Below are 22,968 nucleotides of genomic sequence, written 5' to 3'. Positions count from 1 at the left end.
GTCTTTCATTGGAAATAACGAGCTGCTCCGAGACGGAGGCGCGTCTTACATTGGCACAGTCGCTCCCTCCCGTTTTGCTCCCGGATTGATCCCAACCGCTCAGGCTCTAGAGACGGAGCGACCAAAATGGAGCGCCTGATGACGTCACAAAACTGCTCTGAAAACACTTTTGTCCTTCATTGGGAGCAACTACATTCGGCCCTCCGAGCTAGAGCGATGACGTAACACGAAAATATGGAGCGATCTCGGAGCGCTCTAGGGCGACCACAAAGGAAAACGCTATAAAAAGTGTTCAATTTCTATTATTTCCGTTGCATAAATCAGATTTCCGCATTAACCTTTGTCACTAAAAAGGCGCCAAATTTGGATTCAGAATTCAGATTCTCAAAATGCAGGATCGGAAATAAGCACAAAACGCAGGAAGTGTGTTGGAATAAAATAATGAAATATGTCAAATAGCCGATAACGGCGATAACTTGCTTCAAAAGTTAAATATACGATTTTAGACACCCATTTAAAATAGGGGCCGGTCACGTCGGTTTGATTATATTATTGAACTTTCTGAGAATTTTCTAAATCGCTTCCTGTTCATGGTCCAATCAGAGCAAATATTTAAATCACGTGCCTGTCCATACTTCCAAAATCGTCTGCTTAGAACGATCGTCGTTGTTGTTGGAGGGAAACTTAAATTTGAAACGAAATTATGAAATACGTTTAAACTTCGGAGATAGTTCAATAATAATTTAAGAATAGTAATTAATAATCACAAGAGTAATGGATTACAATATTACAGAGGAAGAATTACGCCAAGAACTTGAAAAAATGGGATATTCAGGAATATCAGATGAGCTATTTGTAAAGTTCAAAAGAGGTTTGACCTTTTAACACTAGCTTTACATAGTTTTCTGGACTAATGACAGTAAGTTAAAATGTTAATAATTAGATTTAGATAAATTAATGGCTGAAGAACGAGAATCAAGTCTGCGTTCTAGTACTAGCAGTTCACAATCTCAAATACCCATAAATGATATTGATCAAAATGGAAGTTATTTAAATGATTTTGTAACTAAACCTGTAGTGAAAAATAGTTCTAACTTAAGCTCAAGTGGAAGTAGTCGAGTAATTAAACGGAAAACTCTTAGGTATTTCATTTAAATCATAATTAAATTAACTCATTACAAATTTAATCAAAAATATAATAAACTCAGGCATAATTCAAATGGAAAGTCTTATGTTGAAGAAGTTTCCTTTACTAGTGTATTTTCTGGTAATTAAGTTTTAGCTCCATAAAATGCCAATGGGTTTCTCTTTAATTAAAATAATTAATTAATTAGACACAAACGAAACCTCCAGGGGTGAATATCGCCAAACTAGTACTAATTTTCAACCACTTTATGACAAAAAGGTGAAAATTCAATTTTAAAAATCCCCATTCCCATTTTAATTTAGCTAAATTTAATTAATCAATTTAAAATTATGCAAATATTTGTAGATTTCAAGATCAACTGGGAATTTATTTGAAATGTCAAAAAGTAAATTAAATTTTAACTAATTTATTTTATTCTCAAAGTATCAATGTTTACTAATTTAAATAATTAAAATAACAATTTAAATAACTATTTAAATAATTGAAATAAATATTTAAACAATTGAAATAACTATTTAAGTAATTAAAATAACTATTTAAATAATTAAAACAACTATTTAAATAATTAAAACAACTATTTAAATAATTAAAGCAACCATTTAAATAACCAAAATAACCATTTAAATAATTAAAATAACCATTTAAATGATTAAAATAACCATTTAAATAATTAAAATAACCATTTAAATAATTAAAATAACCATTTAAATAATTAAAATAACCATTTAAATAATTAAAATAATTAACTTGTAGAAAAACTACCTACCGTTTTCCCGATGGTCGCTTATGGTTCAAAGCAATGCGATCCAGTCAGTCGTTACCACCAATATAAAAAATATTGGGAAACTCATAAAACACCATCGGAAAAGAATCACAAATCATTACGTTGGAATATAAGAGAACAGATGCTTGATTACGACCCAATTGCCGAGGTTAATTAATAATAATAATAATAATAATTAATTAATAGAAAAACAATTATAATTAACCAAATTTCCCTGTAGTTTTCACTGAAACAAATGCCCAACATCTTTCACATCCCTCGTGAACGACGGAGCAATTTGTACAGATGGAACTCTTGTTCCAGTTTGAATGATAGACTTTAATTAACTTTAATTATTAAATAAATACACGCATGTTCAATAGAAATAAAATTTATTTTGACTATTTCTCCGTGTGTTTGATGCATTATTTTATTCCTAGGCCTAATAATATTTCTTAAATGCTTTCATAACTTCTCGATTATCTTGTCTGTATAATTGAAACAAAAGTCGCTCTTCAATTTTCTCCAAAGCACTCAGGCTTAGAACCAAAGTTTCGTGCTTCAACATACTGTAGACGTTTAAGCCTTCATAAAAATAGAGTGAATTGTTTAAATATTTTGTTTTTTGGGCTTAGAGAGTATTATTTTGTTAATAGGCTGTGAGTATGTACTACTTTTGTTAAATACTCCGAGTACGCGACGTAATTAGGCTTAAATACCAGGGAGCACGCGACGTAACTATAGTCTGTCAAACAAAAGAAGAGCCCTGAGAAATATGTCCAAATTGGTGTCGCCACCATCGACCCCATAGTACTTTATCAACTTGTTTTGTTTTGTCAATAGTCGTCTGTAATATAGTCTGCTATAAACAGATAGACTTAATCGCAATAGAACCAATACATTTTGCTATATATATTTAATACGTTCATGTTTCATGGTTTTTTACCATCATCGAGTATTAAAGAATATAAAACAAAATTAACAAAGACTCTGATGAAGACGTGGGCTGAAGACGCTTTGATGCTGAACTACTTAGACTTATGGACAAGTACTTTAACTAATGTCATTAAAATATATTGCAATGATAGTTCAACAAAGATAAAACTGGTGTCTTGTCGTTAATTTTGTTTTATATTCTTTAATACTCTATGATCGTAAAAAACCATGAAACATGAACATATTAAATATATATTGCAAAATGTATTGGTTCTATTGCGATTAAGCCTATCTGTTTATAGCAGACTATATTACAGACGACTATTGACAAAACAAAACAAGTTGATAAAGTACTATGGGGTCGATACCAATTTGGACAAATTTCTCAGGGCTCTTCTTTCGTTTGACAGACTATAGGCTTAAATACTCGCGAGTACGCGACGTAACTAGGCTTAAATACTCCGTACGCGACGTAACTAGGCTTAAATACTCGCGAGTACACGACGTAACTAGGCTTAAATACTCGCGAGTACGCGACGTAACTAGGCTTAAATACTCGCGAGTACGCGACTAACTTGGCTTAAATACTCGGGAGTACGCGACTAACTTGGCTTAATTACTCGCGAGTACGCGACGTAACTCGGCTTAAATACTCGCGAATACGCGACGACGTAACTAGGCTTAAATACTCGCGAGTACGTGACGTAACTAGGCTTAAATACTCGCGAATACGCGACGCAACAAGGCTTAAATACTCGCGAGCACGTTTCGCAACAAGGCTTAAATACTCGCGAGCACGCGACGCAACGAGGCTTAAATACTCGCGAATAGGAAATAATTTAAAATAAAATTTACCATAAACTGGCATTAGATTAAAATGAGGTATTTTCTCCGTTGCTTCAGATATATTTTGGGGCATTAGATCCGTACTGGAATCATAAATTAGTTGTTAACCCTAATCTAATAAACTAATTAATTAATAAGCGTTAATTCTTACTCATCAATAAATAAAACTGATATACCCCACTGACGATGGTTTGCTAAATCCTCTAAATACTAATTAAAGTTCAAACAAACTTAATTAATAATTATATTTAAAGGAAATTAGAAAAAACATTTAATAAAATTATTACTTTTGGATCATCAGTGCAAATTTCAAAGTTATCTACAATTATTAAATCATTTTGAGCTAATTTGATCGACAGTGCCGTTATTAAACCCTTAACTCTGGTGTAAAATGGTAACATATAGAATGAGGTTTCTGGACCTCTGGCACCATGAGCGATACCACCTTAAAATGACGTAATTTTAATCATTTAAATTAAATTAAAATTTAAAGAAATTAGAAATAAATATAATTTCTAACCATTTTTGAATAAGGGGGAACGAATACTTCCGTGTCGTGCCCTGCCCAAACCCTTTTGGGGCCATGGTTTTCTACCACCACCTCGTTTTTCAGCCCTTGTTTTAGCAAAGGACCAATCCTAACATCATATTTACCCACAATTACTTTAATTAATTAATTTAAAGTCTGTATTTCAATTATGAGAATACGAACCACGTTACGATAATTTCTTTGCCATTTAATGTTATCATTTAAAATATCCATTCTATTTAATTAAATATTGTTGGTGAGTAATTATGGAAGGGACTAGAATATAATTGACTATAAAGTGGTTGGTATTTCTACCTTGGGAATTCAGCAAAAACCTCAGGGTGTAGATCAACGAGGCCTAATTTCTCCGATTCAATTGTATCAAGATTTTCAAGCCATGCTTGACGAGGTTTGAGAAATTTATGAGGTACACGAAAATCTCTGGATGTTATTATGGGAAGGGGTGGTCTATTTAACTTAATTTCTGGATTAGAAAATGGGAAATTGCTAATTAAACTTAATTATGTCAGGGTAGAGACACTGTCAAGCTAACTTACGTGAATCTGCGGTAGATTCAATTTCGGGAGGATGATTTGTGATAGAGTCATCATTTGGGATTGTAGTAATGGGTCTTATCCATGTGACATTCTTAAAATTAAGTTTTCAAGTGAATAATTAAGTTAATTTGGAATTTTGAAGATTTTAGGTTCATAAACCATAATAATTTCCTTAAGCCTTGGTCTTATGGTCACAAATTTGTCTATTATAATCAAAAATAAACCTATTACCTGTAAATTTTGGGTATTAAACGCTCGTAGGCACTTCGGGATATACGGTTTTAATATATTTGTTAACATATTAAGAATTTAAAATACTTAAAATTACAAATTGACGTTAAATCATAACCCCGATGCCGAAACAATCACTGAAACAAAATTTGTCGTCTGCTAAAGCACCAGTGCACCACCACTGTACCACAAACCCAGAAGGGCTGTACATATTTAATATTATTCAGAATAATAAGAGAATATTCTTATCATATAGAACATTTCTGACAGTTCTCAGCTTTTTCATATGTAAATAGCATGCAATACATTTTTCATCTGGATCAGAATTCTTACTAATCTGGCACACAAGAAACCCCATCCCAGTCCCACTCAGTCTGGGAAATAGCACACTTCCTCTGGTCCAAAACCAGTTTATTAATTGCTTGGACTTGCTTTTTAATACAAAAAGTGGGGGTTACTGGTCCTCAGGACCACTTTATTAATTGCAAATCTATAGGAGAACAAAGGCGGGGACCAGTCGTGAGACCAGTTTATTATTTAGGACTAGTTTAAAAAATATCCTTATTTCCCAGACTGGTCCCACTGACTCCCACACGCTTATGTCTCAAAGCTTATGTTCAGCTCTTATCCAAAAATAGATAACTTCGCATTGACGCAATCTTTGAAGTTTAGTGACGAGTGGCTAAAAGTGCGCCTCTTTTTAGGTTAGAAATGACGTAAATTAACAATAATTTCGAAAAAAGTGACAATAAGCAAGCTAATTAGCAATAATTTGGGAAAGTAGCAATATTTTGAGGTAAAAGCATACCCATTTTAGTAATATTTTGGAGAAGGAGGAAATTTATTCAGTTGATAACCTTGATTATAAAAAAAAACAGGCGCACATTTAGCCGCTCATGTTTAGTGTCCCGCTATTTTTAAAATAACTAATTAATAACTCAGATAATTTAGATCAATGTTGATCATTCACTTTTTCTAAGCCTTGTATCATTCTTATTCATCAAATTTGAACTTCATAATGTTTTACCATGTAAGTAAATATCAAAACAACTGAATACTTTACGATTTCACCTAAGCCTTTGTAATGCATCCAACATTAATTATTATATTAATTTAATTATAATTATAATTAGGTCTCATTAGACCACGAAATCTTATTACACCCGAGATATTTTGGACCCCAATTAATAGAAACAGTTAAACAAAAACTATTTACTGAAGTAGAAGGGACATGCAGTGGAAAGTAAACATGAAATAACTTTTAATCTTTAATAAACATTAGTTAGTTAAATCTTACTTAGTAAATTCTTTTTAGATATGGTTTTGTCGTAGCTGTGACAACTATTGACAATATTGGGGCGGGATACATCCAACCCGGAAGAGGCTTTGTCGTTTACCCTGTAAAATATAAAGCCATAGTTTTCAGACCTTTTAAAGGCGAAGTTTTAGACGCAGTTGTCACTCAAGTCAACAAAGTTGGACTTTTCACAGAAATTGGGCCTCTTTCTTGCTTCATATCTAAACACGTACAGGAAGAAAAATTAAAGTTAATTATGATTAAATTTACTAATAATTTATCTTACCGCAGTCCATTCCATCTGACATGAAATTTGACGCCAATTCAAATCCACCTTGTTATAGAACTGATGATGAAGTAATTAACTACTTCTTAATCACGATTAGATTTAATTATAATTTGTAATCATTTTCAGGATGTAGTTATTCAACAAGACGATGAAATTAGACTAAAGATTGTCGGAACAAGAGTTGATGCCACTGATATTGTAACTTATTTTGTTATTTTGGTTTTAGGGTTTTAATTAATTAACTAATTAATTATTTATTTATTTATTTTTAGTTTGCTATTGGAACTCTCATGGATGATTATCTTGGACTTAGTTAAACTAAATGAATTCATATTTTTTTTGTACAATGTCATTAATTTGTGTGAAATAAAATCATTTTAACTTATGCATAAATTAATGTGTCTTAAATGTAGATTGATAATTCAATACTAGGCCTAGTGTTCAAGTGCACTTGATCAATACTACTTTCCTATGAAATTTAACATTGCCTATAGAGCTATTTCAGTGGGGGAAAAATTTCGTCTGCTACGAAAATTGGGCCTGCCTTTGAGTGTAGGGCGGACATTTTGTGAGGGTTTTCTCTATGGGCAAATAGCATGGGTGACGTAGCCATCAGCGTGGGAAATAAGGCGCTGGCACAGGGCAAATGACCAGTTTAAAAATTAAATCAGAGGGGGATCAGTGGTCCACGGGACCACTAAGAAAATTCTAGGGTAACCAGGGTCCAGACAATATCTGAACTATTTTAATTACCCACTTCTTTAGTTTAGCAGACGACGCGCCCTGGTCAATGGTCATGGACCACTTTATTTATTCCAGGCCAGGGGGGTTGCTGGCCCAATGTCCAGTTTTAAAAATATCCTTATTTCCCACCCTGGACTAGCCATTACCCCCTCTGAAATTCAAATAGCTCTATAGATATTTTTCAAATGAGGGGCCGCGGCGTCGTCTGCTTAATATAGTTAAAGGGTCTCTAAAGAAGTGGACGGACCGTTGGAATTTTTTTTTGAAAACGTCGTTATTGACGTCACAATCCCGGGGGGGGGGGTGAGCAAAACGAAAGTCTTTCCTTCTAGCAAACGCAGCGGGAGTCTCGGACTCTTGCGGGTCAGAACTGGGGAAACGAAGCAGAGCGGCACTCAATCAATCACAAGAGAGGGGAGTATGGGTCGGGAGAGTTTTTTTAAAAAAATTCAAGGGTCCGCCGACCTCTTTACAGTCCCTTTAAGAGTAATGGAGAATTTATTGTGTTCTCAGGGTTCTACTTTCCCTCAAAATGGCGGACTACTATAGAGTGCAAACCCTATTGTCTAAGTAAAGGTGGTCCATCCCTATACAACAGGGAGTTCCACTGTTCCACCCATCCCAACACAAGCCTATCTTTAAAAAGTGCTTTGACCTTGATTTACCATAAAAAATGATACAGATCCTCAGTTATGTCCCCCACTACCTAGTTTTACCGTTTTCCATTTATTTCCCTTTCCATGGAGAAATTTTATTGGAGTGAAAATTAAAGAATCTTTAACAATAGGTCTCCTATAATATTTCTCCATGGTGGCCAATAACCGTAGCTGCCGCACAATTCGATTGACCTTGATATAAGCTCTCTTTAATCTCTCCGATGACGTATCTTAAGCAGCCTAGGAAATTAGGATATTTTTTAAACTAGTCCTTGGGACCACTGACCAGTGACCAGTGACCCCCTTAGCGTCCTAAATAATAAACTGGTCTCAGGACTGGTCCTAGCCTTTGTCCTCCTATAGATTTGCAATTAAAGGGGCTGGCCGGAGCTGTTGGGGTGAATGGGGGGGTCGAACTGTTGGTTAGCATATTGCTTACCCGCCCACCGCGACGGTGGCGCCAATCCTCATGGCCAAAGAGCTGGGTATTTTCCCCCTGAACTAAGGGCGGTCTCCCCCCAACAGCCAAGAACCAGTAACCCCCAGATTTCGAATTAAAATACTAGTCCAAGCAATTAATAAACTGGTTTTGGACCAGCGGAAGTGTGCTATTTCCCAGACTGATCTTAAGATCCATGTACAACAAGCAACGCTCAAATCTTGAGGTTTTCTTGGGTCGTGATTGGTGACGGAAGGGTATTGGGGTCAAGTCACCACCAGCGGACGGGGGACCTATAGGGTAGAACGCCATGTGTCGCCAAGAACCTTGGCTCACAGGAGTACACCTCTCTCCCGAAAACTCTCACCTAAAACCCCATAGCTACAACTACGAGTGGAACAGTGTTCACTCATTTTTTCCATCCTACATAATAACCATTAGACTAATTGGCGAACGTACATTTTGTATCAAATTAAAACTGTAGCGCTACTAAAGGCTAGCCATTCCTTCTCCCCTTATCAAAGAGTAAATTGACACAGATACTTTCTTTGCGTCGGTATCTATGGCAACCTCTGCAGGCAATGCAATTCCGAGGTGGAAGTTCGGACAGTCGCTTATTGAGGTTATGAGGTCGACACTCTCCGACTGCTTGTACAGATTACTTTGAATTTATTAGAGCAATTAGTTTGCTGAGGGTGGGGGAGAGGTTATCAAATTGTTTTATGAAAAGAAAAACCAATTTATTTTCATTGTATATAAATTTAGACTTTGACATAAAACAGATATTTAATTAATTCTACAATTAAGTTAATAATTAAACTGTTAGAATTAATATCAAGTTATTGCGTCTTCTACAGTTTAATCGTGATTAGCACCAATTTAGCACCCGAAAAAAGTGAAATTTTTCGATTTTAATTTCGGACGGCAGTATATTTGGAAGAGTGTTAAAAATATTTTAATGTATCCATTTTCTACTAAATTTAAAGTGAATATTAATTAATATTAGTAATTAGTTATTACTAATTAGTATTATAGGAAAAATGGACGGACGGTTATAATTACATTTAGCGCAATGATTTAGAATTTCATATTTATAAAATGTTTGGTTTGAATTTTTTTTTTTTTTTGAAAATTTACATTAGAAAGACAAATACAGTGTACGTAACAACCATGTGTGATTCCTTCCTTTAACTTTCACGATTTTAACAATGATTTTCGTCGGTTTTAAAACGACAATACCTTCAACTTTCTTTTAAAGCCCTTCCTAAAAATATGGCCCGTATCTCGGACAATAACCAGCTTAAATTCGAAGTCGGAACTTCCATCGATATTAACGACGCAACTTTTAAGATTATTCGCGAAACGTTTTAACAAATTTCCTCAATAATAAAAGAATATTTCAGAAAACTCCATTATGTCTGTCATGTTACCCAACTGTCCCCTTTGGAAAGAACTAAACTGGAAGGTGACTCCGTTGACACTATCGTCTTTTTTTCTATTTTTCAACGACGGGATGACCACGTCTTCGGCTAAGAACTTACCGAGTTGTAATTCAAGCTCGCCTTCAACGCCTTTTCGTACGAAAAACGGCTTCTTCAAGGTAATTTTTACGTCCTTGTCTTTGGCCAAAACGAAGTTAACGTCGGTGTCTTCGTGTTCCATCTTACCGTCCTGAATTTGGTAGGTGTAACGCAGGACGCCGTCGTACTTTGGTTGTCGAACCGAATAGAAACCAGAGTCCAATCTAGCCGGAAATCCGAGTCCCGTTAAAAATATATCGTGGTTAACGACCAGAAATCGTAGACCCACGATCCTCAATGGTCTAACTGGTGAATGGTAAGCGCTGGCCTTGTACCTCCGACAACTGAAGAATTCAGGAGGGACGGATCTCTTGACAGTGTCAGAGGACAAGCCGCGCGGCATGGGGACGATTCCGGGGACAGCTAAGTTCATGAAGACGTGAAAACACTCGTCTTTACTAAGCAAACCGCTTTTGGCCGGACCTTTACTGAACTCTTCTGGGGACATGGTTAAGAAGCGAATGTGAGGCAAGGTGGTCTCGAGACTGCGTCGTAAATTTTCGACATCCGGCTCGGCGTTCCTCTTGGCGCATTCTTCTTCGGCCCACATGTACAGGGCGTTGTAGAGAGAAAACTCCGAATACAGATTCAAGTAAGGCCGCCTGACAATCATCTCCAAGGTTGAGACGCTGACATTATTGAAACTGGGCGACGTCAGGACGTGGTACGTTTGACGGTCGATGACGTTGAGGCATTGGTAGATGAGATAGTGGGCCTCCAAAACGACCGAGAATTCGTAGACTTGGCAGACTGTTTTGGGCGTGACGCTTTTCTCCAAGAAATTGAAACACTCTCGAAGAAGGTGAGGAAGAATATATTTTTTGGCGGCGTACGCCGTCAACATGGCATCTTCAACCGTTTGCAAGTTAAGCGTGTCCGTGTACGCGTATCTGCATCCGTTTTTAAAAGCAAGAAAGGAAATGGAAATCCGTAATTATAATGCGCAACTTTTGGACATAAACGCTCATATCAAACTTAATAATACCACAAAATAGTCCTTAAATCGTGACTAGGGTTAATTTTTAAAAATTCAGGGTCGTTTATATCATTTCCTATTGCCAAGAAGCACGCAAAGAATCTCGGCTTACCGCAACACGGTGTGAATATTAAAATGTTTCACAAAACATGCGATTAAGATTTAATTAGAAGTAAATAAACCGAAGTTTAAATGATCTAATAGACTTCAAAATAGGTCTATTTGAGAGAGATAACTTCAAGCTAATCTACCGCTGGGGGAGGGCCATTAAAAAAACTAACCACTAGAAAGCCTAAAAAAACAAAACAGTCTTACCTGAGAAGATTTTCAAAGCCAATGGGAGCGATGTCGGTAATACGTATAACTTTTGACTTGTCCGCCATATCTCCGTAGAACATAGCCTCGAAGACAGGACTGGTCATAGCCAAGAGGACCCTATGTCCGACATACTTCTTAGAGGAGTTGGGCGGTCCCACGATGAAAGTGACATCGGTGAAGGACTTGTTCTGCAGGAGGGACGACGTTCTCTGAAGTACCTTTTCACTGTCCATCATCGCGAGATCATTCAGTTTCCCATTTAACCCCCTACATACTGCGGGGAGACACGGAGGACACAGGCTGCTATTTTACGCTCATTAATATTACGTCATTTACAGTCTGTACTCCCTCATTCAGATCTATTCAAACACCCTCCGGCTAAATTTTACAGCTAAGCCTAATTCTTCTCCACAAAACCCAAGTAGGCATAAACGTGGTAGAAGTGACCAACCAGTACAAAAATTACAATCAGGGGCGGACGTACGAAAAACAGTTCTGTTATAGAGCTAGCTTGAAGCTCAAGCCTCGAACCGGTAACCAAGGAGCTCCAAACTCCAAAGCAGGCTCTCGATTCAAACCGACTCCTCCGTGCAATAAATAAACAAAGCAAAATAACGCTTTCTCCTTTCCCCCAATTAATTACAATTAAAACTCCGTACAAAACGAAATGCAATTAAACAAAACCTAAAGTCAAATAAGCGTAGTATTGAGAATAGTGGAATTCACGTACCCAAGTTATTCGGTTTGTAGGGGGTATGTGGTGGCGGTCCAACCGGCACAAAAACCACGCCAGGCGTGTCCATTCGTATTCTCCGAACTGGACTGAGCCTTTCGAAACTTAACCCTCCGAGAGCAAAAGGAGATTAATACGGGGCACCCACTATCGGGTGGGGCAGGTTAGGGAGCCGAGTGGTCAAAGAGAAAAACGGTAGAGGGTAACTTCGCTGAAGGGAGAAGCAACTTCTCAGTAGCGCCGCCGAACGGTACTTAAACGCGTGATTACTCTTTGTTCCAACTTTTATTAATTGACGCCTTTCATAGTACAGCAAAGCTTCCCCAAAAATTAAAGTGGGGGGCTAAAACGGGGGTTCGAACGGTGACCTGGTTTCCGAGAAGGGCTGGGTACCTCCCCCTAGTTCTTAAAAAAAAAACCCGCAACCCTTTTACGATAACGTTTCTGACCACTTCCGGTCAAGGGAAATTAAACCTAAGTCAGTTTGCGTCATTTCCGAGTAGCGTGGGAGGACAGCCGCGTTAAAGGTTAACCAGATGAACACGAACGTAATAATGTCTTAAAAAACAACGACCCCGATAAACTTAAGATCTTCAACCTTCTTCGGGTCAAACCAATAGGTTATACGGGTCAGGCAGGGCGTTTACTTTCTCTAAGGTTCTTTGAGCCAACTTATTTCCGGTTAGACTGAAGTCCTTCGAGTCTTGATTGCTAAAGTTAGACGACCTCGGAAGTTACTTAAGATTACAACCGCAAAATGACCTTAGGATTCTGGTTCACAGTTTCACACGTCAAACTAAATAACGTTAACTCATATATGGTGTTCAAGAAAAATAGGATCGCGTCCTACTTAAACTTATTAATTCTCAATTGGGAACGAACATACATCCATTTAGGATGAGGTCGTTAAAACACACAGGCAGACTTAGTGCGCTCGTTAAAGGGTGGTTTTTAGGAGAAGGTTTAAGTGGCACAAATGGACTGACCACTATCATAAACGATAAATATAGTACGTGCTTATCTGCATTCGGCCCCAATACCTCGCGGAATATAAACCATGTTAGAAAAAAACTATGCATGAAAAAGGAAATATTGTTTCTACTTTGCACTAAATGGTAAACTAAAACCTGCCTCACCCATGTTTTATACGACCCCATCATTTTAATTATATTGTGGGATGAATGAAATTAGTAAGGTATAATTTTTGGGGTATGCTTAAATTAAGTACCCTTTAACTGTTTGATGGATATGGGGTAGTTAGTTAATTACTAAACTCGACTAATTTGCAAAGATTATTTTGGAAGATAAGAACTGAACAGTTTGGTACCCAAAAACCCGGGAAAGCATAGCTATTCGTATTTGCTAAGCCTAATTTGAAAATGTTTTAGTTTAGGGTTAGATTTGTTTTCCTGAGGAAAATTTCTTAAAGGTTTGGGTGAGGAAATATGAGACGAACGTTATTTAGGCCTAATTTGAAAAAGTTTTCAATTTAGGCTTAGCAAAGTTAGCTTTGAATAAATTTTTGAAAGGTCTTGAAAATATTTGAACCTTACGGTAGTTAAAACGAGGCAAACATCAATTAGGCCTAATTTTAAAGGTTTCAATTTAGGCTTAGCAGAGGTAGCCGAGATGAAATAGATTTTAAAAATTTCAAGGGATTTAAGACTTCGGTGCATTGATTTGAATTTTTAGGCCTAATATTAAAAATTTTCAATTTAGGCTTAGCAAATTTTTTCCACTAAGACTCTACAGCACCCCGTTTTTTGGCTTCGCTAGCCTTTTAAACAGAATTACTACTGTTAAAGGTGCAAATGTATCGTTGCAAAAGAACCTACTTAGATATGTATGGACTAGAGTAACCTTGATTTCGTAGTGGTTTATGCCTTTAATTATTAGTGACGGTTGCCAATTTCTTTTTCCTCTTGGGTAAGGGGAGTTTTTGTAGAGGGATCTTCATTACAATTACCATGCACATTTCCAATCAAAGTGTTGACCACGGTCAAAGGCATGGCAAGCAAACGTGACACGCAGTTTACTAACCGCAGTCCCTGTCTTCGACCATAGTCCACTTTTACTTAGCAACACCGTCACAGGATTGCAGCATAATTGATTAGAGAGGCGTATTCGGGACATTACGGGATTATTCTCCAAGGGAACTTCGTGGAAAATCTAGATAGTATTTTTTTACACTCCCACCCTCTGACCACAAAGAGTATTAATTCGATTTTACGCGGAAAATGACACCAATGTCCAGTTCTATACTGTTCCTGGTATTAAAGGGTAACAGTGTTTCGGAGAAGATAGATTCGAAACATTTAAGAGACCTAAACGCGTTAATTAGCGCGAATCTGAGGTCATGTGACAAGGCAGGACATAAGGAGGGGGGATTGGCAAGGCCTTCACAAACATATTACGTAGTGAATATTAATTTTCACTATCTCTGAAAAGAGATTGTCTATAGAGATAGATGATTGGACACTTCTACCAACGACCTAAGTGTAGTAGTTTTACAGCCAATTTTGTGGTTTAAGAGTTAATCTAAAATGATATAAACCACCCAATGTATTTTCTGACTGTTACCTCTAACTTCAGTACAACATGGCTTCCCCGGAACTTTTAGACACTTAACCCTAGCATTAGTGGAACTTCAAAGTTTTAAATCTAAGCGTAGTGTTTACTGGACAAACTATACTTATTCATGTACCCGTATCAAGATTACCTAAATGTATAGTTCTAATGAGCTTCTTTACACATCCGAGGGTCAAATCACTTTCTGTTATGGTGCGTTATAAACAATTGAATTATATTAGGATTATCATCATTTAAACATTCAAAGCATTTTCACCGCAATTAATCATTCAAAGCATTTTCATCACAATTAATCATTTAAAGCATTTTCATCACAATTAATGATTTAAAGCATTTCCATCGCAGTTAAATATTCTAAGCGATTTACTCGGCAGATAAATATTCTAAGCGATTTACTCGGCAGATAAATATTCTAAGCGATTTAATCGGCAGATAAATATTCTAAGCGATTTAATCGGCAGATAAATATTCTAAGCGATTTAATCGGCAGATAAATATTCTAAGCGATTTAATCGGCAGATAAATATTCTAAGCGATTTAATCGGCAGATAAATATTCTAAGCGATTTAATCGGCAGATAAATATTCTAAGCGATTTAATCGGCAGATAAATATTCTAAGCGATTTAGTCGGCAGATAAATATTCTAAGCGATTTAATCGGCAGATAAATATTCTAAGCGATTTAATCGGCAGATAAATATTCTAAGCGATTTAATCGGCAGATAAATATTCTAAGCGATTTAATCGGCAGATAAATATTCTAAGCGATTTAATCGGCAGATAAATATTCTAAGCGATTTAATCGGCAGATAAATATTCTAAGCGATTTAATCGGCAGATAAATATTCTAAGCGATTTAATCGGCAGATAAATATTCTAAGCGATTTAATCGGCAGATAAATATTCTAAGCGATTTAATCGGCAGATAAATATTCTAAGCGATTTAATCGGCAGATAAATATTCTAAGCGATTTAATCGGCAGATAAATATTCTAAGCGATTTAATCGGCAGATAAATATTCTAAGCGATTTAATCGGCAGATAAATATTCTAAGCGATTTAATCGGCAGATAAATATTCTAAGCGATTTAATCGGCAGATAAATATTCTAAGCGATTTAATCGGCAATTAAACATTCTAAGCAATTTAATCGGAAATTTAACATTCTAAGCGCAATTTAACATTCTAAGCAATTTAATCGGCAATTTAACATTCTAAGCAATTTAATCGGCAATTTAACATTCTAAGCAATTTAATCGGAAATTTAATATTCTAAGCAATTTAATCGGCAATTTAACATTATAAGCAATTTAATCGGCAATTAAACATTCTAAGCAATTTAATCGGCAATTAAACATTCTAAGCAATTTAATCGGCAATTAAACATTCTAAGCAATTTAATCGGCAATTAAACATTCTAAGCAATTTAATCGGCAATTAAACATTCTAAGCAATTTAATCGGCAATTAAACATTCTAAGCAATTTAATCGACAATTAAACATTCTAAGCAATTTAATCGGCAATTAAACATTCTAAGCAATTTAATCGGCAATTAAACATTCTAAGCAATTTAATCGGCAATTAAACATTCTAAGCAATTTAATCGACAATTAAACATTCTAAGCAATTTAATCGGCAATTAAACATTCCAAACAATGCAATCACAATTTAGCAAATGTTCTAAACAAGATTTAATCTACCTATACATGATTTAAAAAATATAATCGTTAATAGCTAAACAAGGAAGTGATCTGACCGTCGCATATACATCTTAAAAACTACAATACAACCCCAGTGGTTAGGATATGAAATTTATGGTCAATTGGAATCTGACCATGAAAACTGTTTATCATGAACTATCCCCAAAAAAAACAACAGTTGTGAAAACAGGGCTTGACGACATCAAAATCTGGTTATTAATCTTTTGACGCAAACTACAAATCTTTCATAATGAAAACACTAGACCAATCTACGTCAATGGTAGATGATTTCTCAATGTAGGGGATGGATTATCTAATATTTATCTAAATTGTATGAGGAAAAGGGAGAAATGATTGCAAAAGTAGAAAGTGGCTTTTTCATCATACCTTACTGACGAGAAGCGGTTTGGTGACGGGAATGTGCGTTTGCAACTCTCCCGGGATGTAGGTAGACGTGCCCGTAGCTCCACCTAGAATCGCCCTCAATCGGGAAGACTTATTTTGCTTGTATCTGACCACGGGCTGACCCACCAGAAGAACGGGAGGCAATCGAGGGCTGGCCTCGTCCTCGCTGGTTTCGCACATGACTGCTCAAGCTCGAATGAATGATTCTAACAAACTGCTTGTCCCTTGTCTCGAGGTACGAGAGACGGAGGGAAAGCGAAAGGGGTAACGGTCAACCCACGCGCCGGACACTAGAGGGTCAGTCAGCTCGATTCTCGTTAGTTTCTAGTTAACCTCTTTAACGGAAGCTTGACCCCGTAAAAAGAATAACCGAAAAATAATTAAAATAATTAAAAATTCCAGGTACTACTCTGAACTATTTTCGAAATGAACGACCCGGTTTTAAAGTACCAATTAATTACTATTGATCCATGGGATATCCCAAACGCGGACGAAACTCTCGACCCGTCACCCTTGTTAAGTAAACTTTGCAATCTAAATAATAATAGTTTCCTCTAGAAGCTCGAGAACTTTGTCCGTGGCGCTTTTTAGGGTTGCTATGGCAATGGGGGCTGGAGCAAAGCTATCCGATTCTGCGCTTTAATCGCGCCTTAATTGACACTGTTTAGTAATTGCTGGCTTTTTAGCATCAGGGGTCCCGGAGCGACTAGGGGAACCAATATAAGAGAGGACACATGACGTTGGGGTGGGTTGACCTAGGCGAAATGAATTAAAGCTAATTGTATCGAGATTATTACTCTAGCATTAGTAGATTAACATTTTCAAGGTGAAAATTTGGTCTATGTTACGTAATTACCAAACATACGAGCACTCGGTCGTAACCGTTTTCTGAGCGGTTAAAGTTTGCGAGAAATGATTATTGAGGAAAACTTCATGTCTACAAATTTAAATATTAGTAATCTACAGAGTTTTCGTATCATTAAAACACTTTCACAATAATTAGTGATATTTTTTAGAATTGTTAATAGTAGACTAATCAGGAAAAGGTTTAAAAACTTTATCCTTATCATAAATTATTTACCTACCATTAAGTGTCTATGTCTGAATGGAATTTATAAAACCTAGACTGTCCCCTGTCTTACCCCGACCTGGTATTACATTATACAAGGCACTACCGCTGTGAAAGCCTTCCCTTTAGTGTACTCTCCTCGATAGCTAGCGATATTTTCGTTCAAAAAATTATGGTAAAGAATTTGTTCGTCTTTTGCTCTGTTTTTTTTTTGAAACGTAAAAAATATCAATAGCGTAAGGGATGGAAAAGGACCACGTGTTCCGGGTAAACTACAAAGTGCCGTTATTGTCTTAAAACGGTATTTCAATAAGACAAATTCAAACATGTTTTAATTCAATATTTTATTCAAGTTACTCCAATAAATGCACGTTTCTATTCAGGACACTATTTTGAAAAAGAAAGGCAATCATCATTTTATAAAAAAAATATGACTTTTCTTCAAATATAAATACTACCGAATTTCCTTTCATATAAGTCAAGATAGCATTCATCAGGTGGAATTTTTTATTTGCTCTGAGTCTGAATATTCTGGCGATGCAGCAATTAGTCGGTATTTTCTAAGCAAAACGTTCGAGTTAGAATAGAACTTTATTACGCGAACCTCTTATCCCATATGTTCAAAGGTAATTTTAACATGCCTTTTAATGTGGGAGGGAGTCAACTTATGATAAACTGCAAGACTACCTTTACAAGGTACTGGAAAATTTGAGTGAATACTTAAAGGGTATGAGAATTTACAATTTCATATCATATTTTATCACGAAAGTGGTATTATATTACACTTTCAAGTCTCTACTTTCAAAATATAATGTTTTTAATATAATTGAACCAAAGTTTCTATTTTTAAAATCCATTGGAAAATCACGAAAACTCAGTTTCGATATATAAATAATTTTGTCTTGTCAGCTTGTTCGGTTGGTTTATGACATCACTATGACGTTGAGAAAAAAAGCGCGGGAAAGCTATACGCGGCTTACGCGCGAGCGCGAGCTTAGCCGAGCTATACGCGTCTCGAGCTCTGTCCGCGGAGAGAGTGGCACCATCTCGCGTGCGTGACGTCAAAAACAAGAAAACGTTGTAGCCTTTCTTAAAAACTTTTAAAAAGTGGATTTTAAATAATTTCATATGAAGCATTTCAAATGCATATTGCCAAATAACTAGAAATCGGAGAATTAAAAGCTTGATATATTTGAATTCACAGTAATTAATTCTATCTTTTGCTATATAAATCAGAGGTTTTTCAAACGAAGCTTCTCATACCCTTTAAATGAGTTCTCCTTTAAACCTTAACAGTACTAAAATTATTACGCGTAAACCACGTGACAGGATCGGTTAACAACTACACCCACATCAAACCCAACTACTATAAGAAGAATACTCTCGGAATACAACTGGGTTGTTCAATTCTTACAAATACTCCGGATGAGACGCGAGACTGAGAAAATATGAAACCAGGGATAGATTTAACTTTAGAAGTAGGAATGGAGAACGGTTAGTATTTACTTCAGTCCGACTCATAGCCCGGTATAGAGACCCTCCCTCCAACACGTAACGAAAAGTTTAAATTATCTTATAGGCTAGGCTCACTTAAACTACGTTTTGATGACGTTGCAGACGGGGACGGCGAAAAATAAGCAATTCCGTTTTAGCTCTGTCGCTATGGGCCGCCTCTTCCTTCATACCCCTCCGTTCCGGGGGAAGGGGGTCCGGGACTTTGACGTGCGCCCAGATTACTCTGTTCTCCATTCCTACTTCTCAAATTAAATCTATCCCTGATGAAACATAATGCCCTGAACCGTAGCATAGCAAGGTGGTTCCTTGAATTAGCTGTGTCACAAACATTAACAATAATATAAGAACTGTCATACCTATAGAACATACGAGATAATAATAATTGAATATATAATTAAAATTGTAAATTAACCTCTTGATCGTTTTTCTGGCAAATCGACTCGTCTTCCACGCACGATTCATTGTTCGGTAACGTTTTTTGAAAGAAATCCTGCCAAAGTTTCCATGATAAATCTTGGAAAACAATTACATGTCGACCAAAAGCTAACTAAAGATACTTACTAAATATTTTTTCTTTCTGCACATATATAATTTCCAAGCTTCAGCTGTAATGAGAATTTATTGGGTTATTAGTCGGGAATCTATATCTATATAAATCAAAGTCCTGACTGACTGACTGACTGACAGACTGACTGATAATCAACGCCCAGCCCAAACCGCTTGCCCTAGAAGGCTGAAAATTTGCAGGAACGTTACTCATAAGTAGTAGGCGTGTACTAAGAAAGATTTTTTCAATCCGCCGCCATCTTATAAAATGGCGCCCAGAAATGTAAAAAATATTCTCTATGCAATAAAGTACGCGCGTTTCAACCGATTTCACAAATATTTAGTACACTGGTTTGCTTTAACCTTAAGACGGGCTGAATGGTCTTTCGGGTTTTAATTTTCGCCATCTTTTAAAATGGCGCCCAGAAATGTAAGAAAATATTTTCATGCAATAAAGTCCGCGCGTTTCAACCGATTTCACAAATATTTAGTACAATGGTTTCCTTTAACCTATAGACGGGCTGAATGGTCTTTCGGGTTCGATTTTTTGCCATCTTTTTAAATGGCGGCCAGAAATTTAAAACCCCTTCTTTACGGAATAATGTAAGCATGAAAAGTAATAAAAATGTCCCGACGGGCTGACGGGCAACGCCGAGTGCCTTCGCTCCTAGGGTGCTACAAAAATATTAGTCATCAGTAAAATCTACCCATTCTTTATATCATTTTGATGTAAGTTCTTATTACACGCGAGCGACGCCGCGGGTAACAGCTAGTGCAAGATAAAGGTACATTTTAAATTTCCCTAAAAATAAATTTTAATCTAATTTAATACAAAATATATTCTTAAATTTCGATATTAAGTGAAGGGTTTCTCTGTTTTTAGAAAGATAAAGAAAAGTTCTTCATGTTGAGAGAAACAATCATTTTACTTACATGAATCATCGGGTTTTAAATTGTTATTTTTCTTTAAAAGTTCACAAAAACGTCTTAACGCGGCTAGAGAGGCACTTTCTTCAAACGAAGTATATCCAGAACATATTCTTATTTTCGAAATCGCGTTCGAAATCGAGATCAAAATTATCAAGGCGAAAAATATCTTAGTTACGAAGAAGTTGGACATTTTCACTTCGTTAACGCTGCTGGTGTAATTCTCTTTCGTGGATTTATACTTATACGACGACGAATGAACAATATTCACAATGTAAGCGTGGTTGAACGTTTTTCAAGCCTCTAGTGATTGTTCATTGAGAGTTTAAAGCAATGGTCTTTTAATTTGTCTGTTCTCAATGTAATATTCCAATAATATAAAGAGATTTGTTATAGTGAGCTTCATTAACCTGTTTTTTTTTTGGTATAGTTGTCGCAGGCTCATTTGTTAAACTTCGTAAACTCCCTAGTACGTCATTGCACGATGTTTTGTTTTTCATAGCTTGAATAATCGTCTATTGGGCTGTCAGAAACAAAGACCATAGTCTGATATTTGTCAGAACATAGCTTGAATAATCGTCTATTGGGCTGTCAGAAACAAAAAGACCGTAGTCTGATATTTGTCATAACATAGCTTGATATTTGTCAAATCTAAGGGTTTGTTATTAAATTTTTCGTGTCAGAGAGACTGAACAGAATTTTAATCCTACGCTTCACCCTTTGCAATTCTGCAAAATTTCTCATAACAGAAGGAGACCAAACTGCCATTGAATTATTAAGTCATCGTGGAACAGAATGTTAACGAAAAGTTCAAGAAACATAACAGTATACCAGGAATAGATTTAATTTGAGAAGGAGGAATGGGGAACAGAGTAATCTGGGCGCGCGTCAAAGTCCCGGACCCCCTTCCACGGGACAGAGGGAAATGGAAGAAGAGGCGGGTCATAGCGACAGAGGTAAAATGGAATTACGTATTTTTCGCCGTACCCGTCAGCAACGTCATCGAAACTTTACGTTACGTGTTGGAGGGAGGGGCTCTTTACTGGGCTATGAGTCGGACTGAAGTAAATACCGTTCTCCATTCCTACTTTCAAAATTTAATCTATCCCTGATTATACCTTAAAAAGAATGCCATTTTTCTAAATATAAAAGGAAACGTGGAAAAAATTCTCTCATTTCAAAAAAATTAGCATTAAATTAATCTTCAAAAGGAGGACTACTGCGCCATCCACCATTGGTTTAGTGGCGTCTGCTAAATCGATCCTCTTAAACCTACGGGATTGGTTGAATTCTCACAGGCTGAGAGAGGTAAGGGTAAGTTAGGGGGCAAGTGTTTCTGGCAAGCAGACACCACTAAACCAATGGCGGTTGGCGCAGTAGTCCTCGACAAATTAAATGTTAATTATTTTGTAATATGAGGTAATTTATCTCCTTAATATTTTTCCTTTTATATTTAGAAAAAGGCTGTACTTTTAAGCGGTAACTCTAGTCTTAGATAAGACTCGATACTGCCTCTAATGTATAAGGATGGTTTTTTGATTGGTTGGAACTTTCATGGCATACTGTCATGCTTTGTGAACTTTTTCTTAAACAGAACTAAGAAAGAAACTAAAAGAAGAACTGGATTTTGCAAAATTGCTTGTTTTAAAAGTCACTTAACGAGTGCTCAAACATTAGGAGCTAATTCCTCTTAGACTTCCCTGACCACTGATTAAGATTAGGTACTATTCTTAACCGGGGAGCATTATTAGAGAAAAGGGATATCGTATAGCTAGTTTTCTTAGACGAATCTGTTTCGGGGTGTCCCATTACATAAGAGATAACATCACGTTGAAATCGCTCGTGTCTGATTAAAGATAATATAAGAAATAATTCAATAATTATGGTTAATACCTATTATTGAAGTGGACCGACGCGAAACCTTCAAAAATTAAATTCAGCTCAATTTTCTAATTTATTCTATTAAGTAACCACAAGGGCATCAGCAAGTTGATTGATTGATGATACATCCAATTTTACTCAATTTTGTTATAAAGCAATCAGCATTGCAGCCAATCTATTTATTGCCCCTCAATTCTTTTAAAAAAACGACCTATCTTAATTCAATCTTCTATTTTTCTTAGCAAAATTTCACTTAACGAAATTTAATTTATCATGAAATACACGCAGGGCGCA

General features: G+C 36.3%; 5 protein-coding genes across 9 annotated transcripts; 2 read left to right on the top strand and 3 right to left on the bottom strand.

The window, feature by feature from the left end:
- Window positions 1-650: 650 nt before the first annotated feature.
- LOC149718397 (centriolar and ciliogenesis-associated protein HYLS1-like) lies at window positions 651-2,314 on the top strand. Its single transcript, XM_089844105.1, has 7 exons — window positions 651-871; window positions 944-1,142; window positions 1,209-1,267; window positions 1,335-1,405; window positions 1,493-1,532; window positions 1,901-2,079; window positions 2,152-2,314. The coding sequence occupies exons 1-7, from the start codon at window positions 775-777 to the stop codon at window positions 2,251-2,253; spliced, it is 747 nt and encodes a 248-aa protein (XP_089700231.1). The 5' UTR covers window positions 651-774; the 3' UTR covers window positions 2,254-2,314.
- On the bottom strand, window positions 2,286-5,152 carry mRpL4 (mitochondrial ribosomal protein L4). Its single transcript, XM_089844096.1, has 9 exons — window positions 5,010-5,152; window positions 4,779-4,869; window positions 4,537-4,705; window positions 4,405-4,456; window positions 4,213-4,330; window positions 3,980-4,137; window positions 3,844-3,902; window positions 3,702-3,775; window positions 2,286-2,495 (listed from the first exon to the last, which is right to left on the bottom strand). Exons 1-9 carry the CDS (start codon window positions 5,076-5,078, stop codon window positions 2,353-2,355), a joined length of 933 nt encoding a protein of 310 aa, XP_089700222.1. The 5' UTR covers window positions 5,079-5,152; the 3' UTR covers window positions 2,286-2,352.
- A 410-nt stretch (window positions 5,153-5,562) lies between these two features.
- Window positions 5,563-6,988, top strand: Polr2G (DNA-directed RNA polymerase II subunit Rpb7). The gene is made up of 7 exons (XM_089844086.1): window positions 5,563-5,683; window positions 5,916-6,039; window positions 6,143-6,252; window positions 6,325-6,535; window positions 6,598-6,663; window positions 6,722-6,793; window positions 6,868-6,988. Exons 2-7 carry the CDS (start codon window positions 6,028-6,030, stop codon window positions 6,910-6,912), a joined length of 516 nt encoding a protein of 171 aa, XP_089700212.1. The 5' UTR covers window positions 5,563-5,683; window positions 5,916-6,027; the 3' UTR covers window positions 6,913-6,988.
- Window positions 6,989-9,158: 2,170 nt separating this feature from the next.
- LOC149718394 (BTB/POZ domain-containing protein 3-like) lies at window positions 9,159-17,082 on the bottom strand. 4 transcript variants are annotated; one of them, XM_089843957.1, is made up of 4 exons: window positions 16,719-16,737; window positions 12,039-12,152; window positions 11,306-11,582; window positions 9,159-10,904 (listed from the first exon to the last, which is right to left on the bottom strand). In XM_089843957.1, the coding sequence occupies exons 2-4, from the start codon at window positions 12,109-12,111 to the stop codon at window positions 9,815-9,817; spliced, it is 1,440 nt and encodes a 479-aa protein (XP_089700083.1). In that variant the 5' UTR covers window positions 12,112-12,152; window positions 16,719-16,737; the 3' UTR covers window positions 9,159-9,814. The 4 variants fall into 4 exon arrangements, with proteins under 4 accessions (XP_089700083.1, XP_089700077.1, XP_089700090.1 ...); XM_089843951.1 differs by lacking the exon at window positions 12,039-12,152 and having other exon boundaries at window positions 11,306-11,496; window positions 16,719-17,082; XM_089843964.1 differs by lacking the exon at window positions 12,039-12,152 and having other exon boundaries at window positions 16,719-16,822.
- A 1,057-nt stretch (window positions 17,083-18,139) lies between these two features.
- LOC149718393 (uncharacterized) lies at window positions 18,140-21,549 on the bottom strand. Of its 2 annotated transcripts, XM_089870853.1 has the most exons (5): window positions 20,800-21,549; window positions 19,882-19,925; window positions 19,733-19,810; window positions 18,264-18,365; window positions 18,140-18,192 (listed from the first exon to the last, which is right to left on the bottom strand). In XM_089870853.1, the coding sequence occupies exons 1-5, from the start codon at window positions 20,984-20,986 to the stop codon at window positions 18,181-18,183; spliced, it is 423 nt and encodes a 140-aa protein (XP_089726979.1). In that variant the 5' UTR covers window positions 20,987-21,549; the 3' UTR covers window positions 18,140-18,180. The 2 variants fall into 2 exon arrangements, with proteins under 2 accessions (XP_089726979.1, XP_089726989.1); XM_089870863.1 differs by lacking the exons at window positions 18,140-18,192; window positions 18,264-18,365 and adding an exon at window positions 19,078-19,635 and having other exon boundaries at window positions 20,800-20,986.
- Between the last annotated feature and the right edge of the window lie 1,419 nt (window positions 21,550-22,968).

Source organism: Phalangium opilio, unplaced genomic scaffold (assembly GCF_054372755.1).
Source record: "Phalangium opilio isolate 3A_F unplaced genomic scaffold, DU_Popi_V2 ptg000002l_1, whole genome shotgun sequence".
Taxonomy (NCBI): Eukaryota; Metazoa; Arthropoda; class Arachnida; order Opiliones; family Phalangiidae; genus Phalangium; species Phalangium opilio.
The sequence above is the reverse complement of the archived record's forward strand: the minus strand, read 5'-3'. Positions and strand labels throughout refer to the sequence as shown.

What these genes read in the sequence shown, in the direction of transcription:
- LOC149718394 (XM_089843951.1), bottom strand. Translation starts at nt 16,916, where the DNA reads ATGTGCGAAACCAGCGAGGACGAGGCCAGCCCTCGATTGCCTCCCGTT. An exon ending in AACCGCTTCTCGTCAGTAAG is followed by an intron (nt 11,497 to 16,718) that starts GTATGATGAAAA and finishes TCCCTCCTGCAG; the next exon opens with AACAAGTCCTTCACCGATGT. An exon ending in GGCTTTGAAAATCTTCTCAG is followed by an intron (nt 10,905 to 11,305) that starts GTAAGACTGTTT and finishes AAACGGATGCAG; the next exon opens with ATACGCGTACACGGACACGC.
- LOC149718397 (XM_089844105.1), top strand. Translation starts at nt 775, where the DNA reads ATGGATTACAATATTACAGAGGAAGAATTACGCCAAGAACTTGAAAAA. An exon ending in ATTAAACGGAAAACTCTTAG is followed by an intron (nt 1,143 to 1,208) that starts GTATTTCATTTA and finishes TAATAAACTCAG; the next exon opens with GCATAATTCAAATGGAAAGT. An exon ending in ATTACGACCCAATTGCCGAG is followed by an intron (nt 2,080 to 2,151) that starts GTTAATTAATAA and finishes ATTTCCCTGTAG; the next exon opens with TTTTCACTGAAACAAATGCC.
- LOC149718393 (XM_089870853.1), bottom strand. Translation starts at nt 20,986, where the DNA reads ATGTCCAACTTCTTCGTAACTAAGATATTTTTCGCCTTGATAATTTTG. An exon ending in TTTAAAACCCGATGATTCAT is followed by an intron (nt 19,926 to 20,799) that starts GTAAGTAAAATG and finishes TTCTCATTACAG; the next exon opens with CTGAAGCTTGGAAATTATAT. An exon ending in GCAGAAAGAAAAAATATTTA is followed by an intron (nt 19,811 to 19,881) that starts GTAAGTATCTTT and finishes AAACTTTGGCAG; the next exon opens with GATTTCTTTCAAAAAACGTT.
- Polr2G (XM_089844086.1), top strand. An exon ending in GTTATAGAACTGATGATGAA is followed by an intron (nt 6,664 to 6,721) that starts GTAATTAACTAC and finishes AATCATTTTCAG; the next exon opens with GATGTAGTTATTCAACAAGA. An exon ending in GAGTTGATGCCACTGATATT is followed by an intron (nt 6,794 to 6,867) that starts GTAACTTATTTT and finishes ATTTATTTTTAG; the next exon opens with TTTGCTATTGGAACTCTCAT.
- mRpL4 (XM_089844096.1), bottom strand. Translation starts at nt 5,078, where the DNA reads ATGTTAACAAATATATTAAAACCGTATATCCCGAAGTGCCTACGAGCG. An exon ending in TGAATCTACCGCAGATTCAC is followed by an intron (nt 4,706 to 4,778) that starts GTAAGTTAGCTT and finishes TTTCTAATCCAG; the next exon opens with AAATTAAGTTAAATAGACCA. An exon ending in AAAGAAATTATCGTAACGTG is followed by an intron (nt 4,331 to 4,404) that starts GTTCGTATTCTC and finishes ATATGATGTTAG; the next exon opens with GATTGGTCCTTTGCTAAAAC.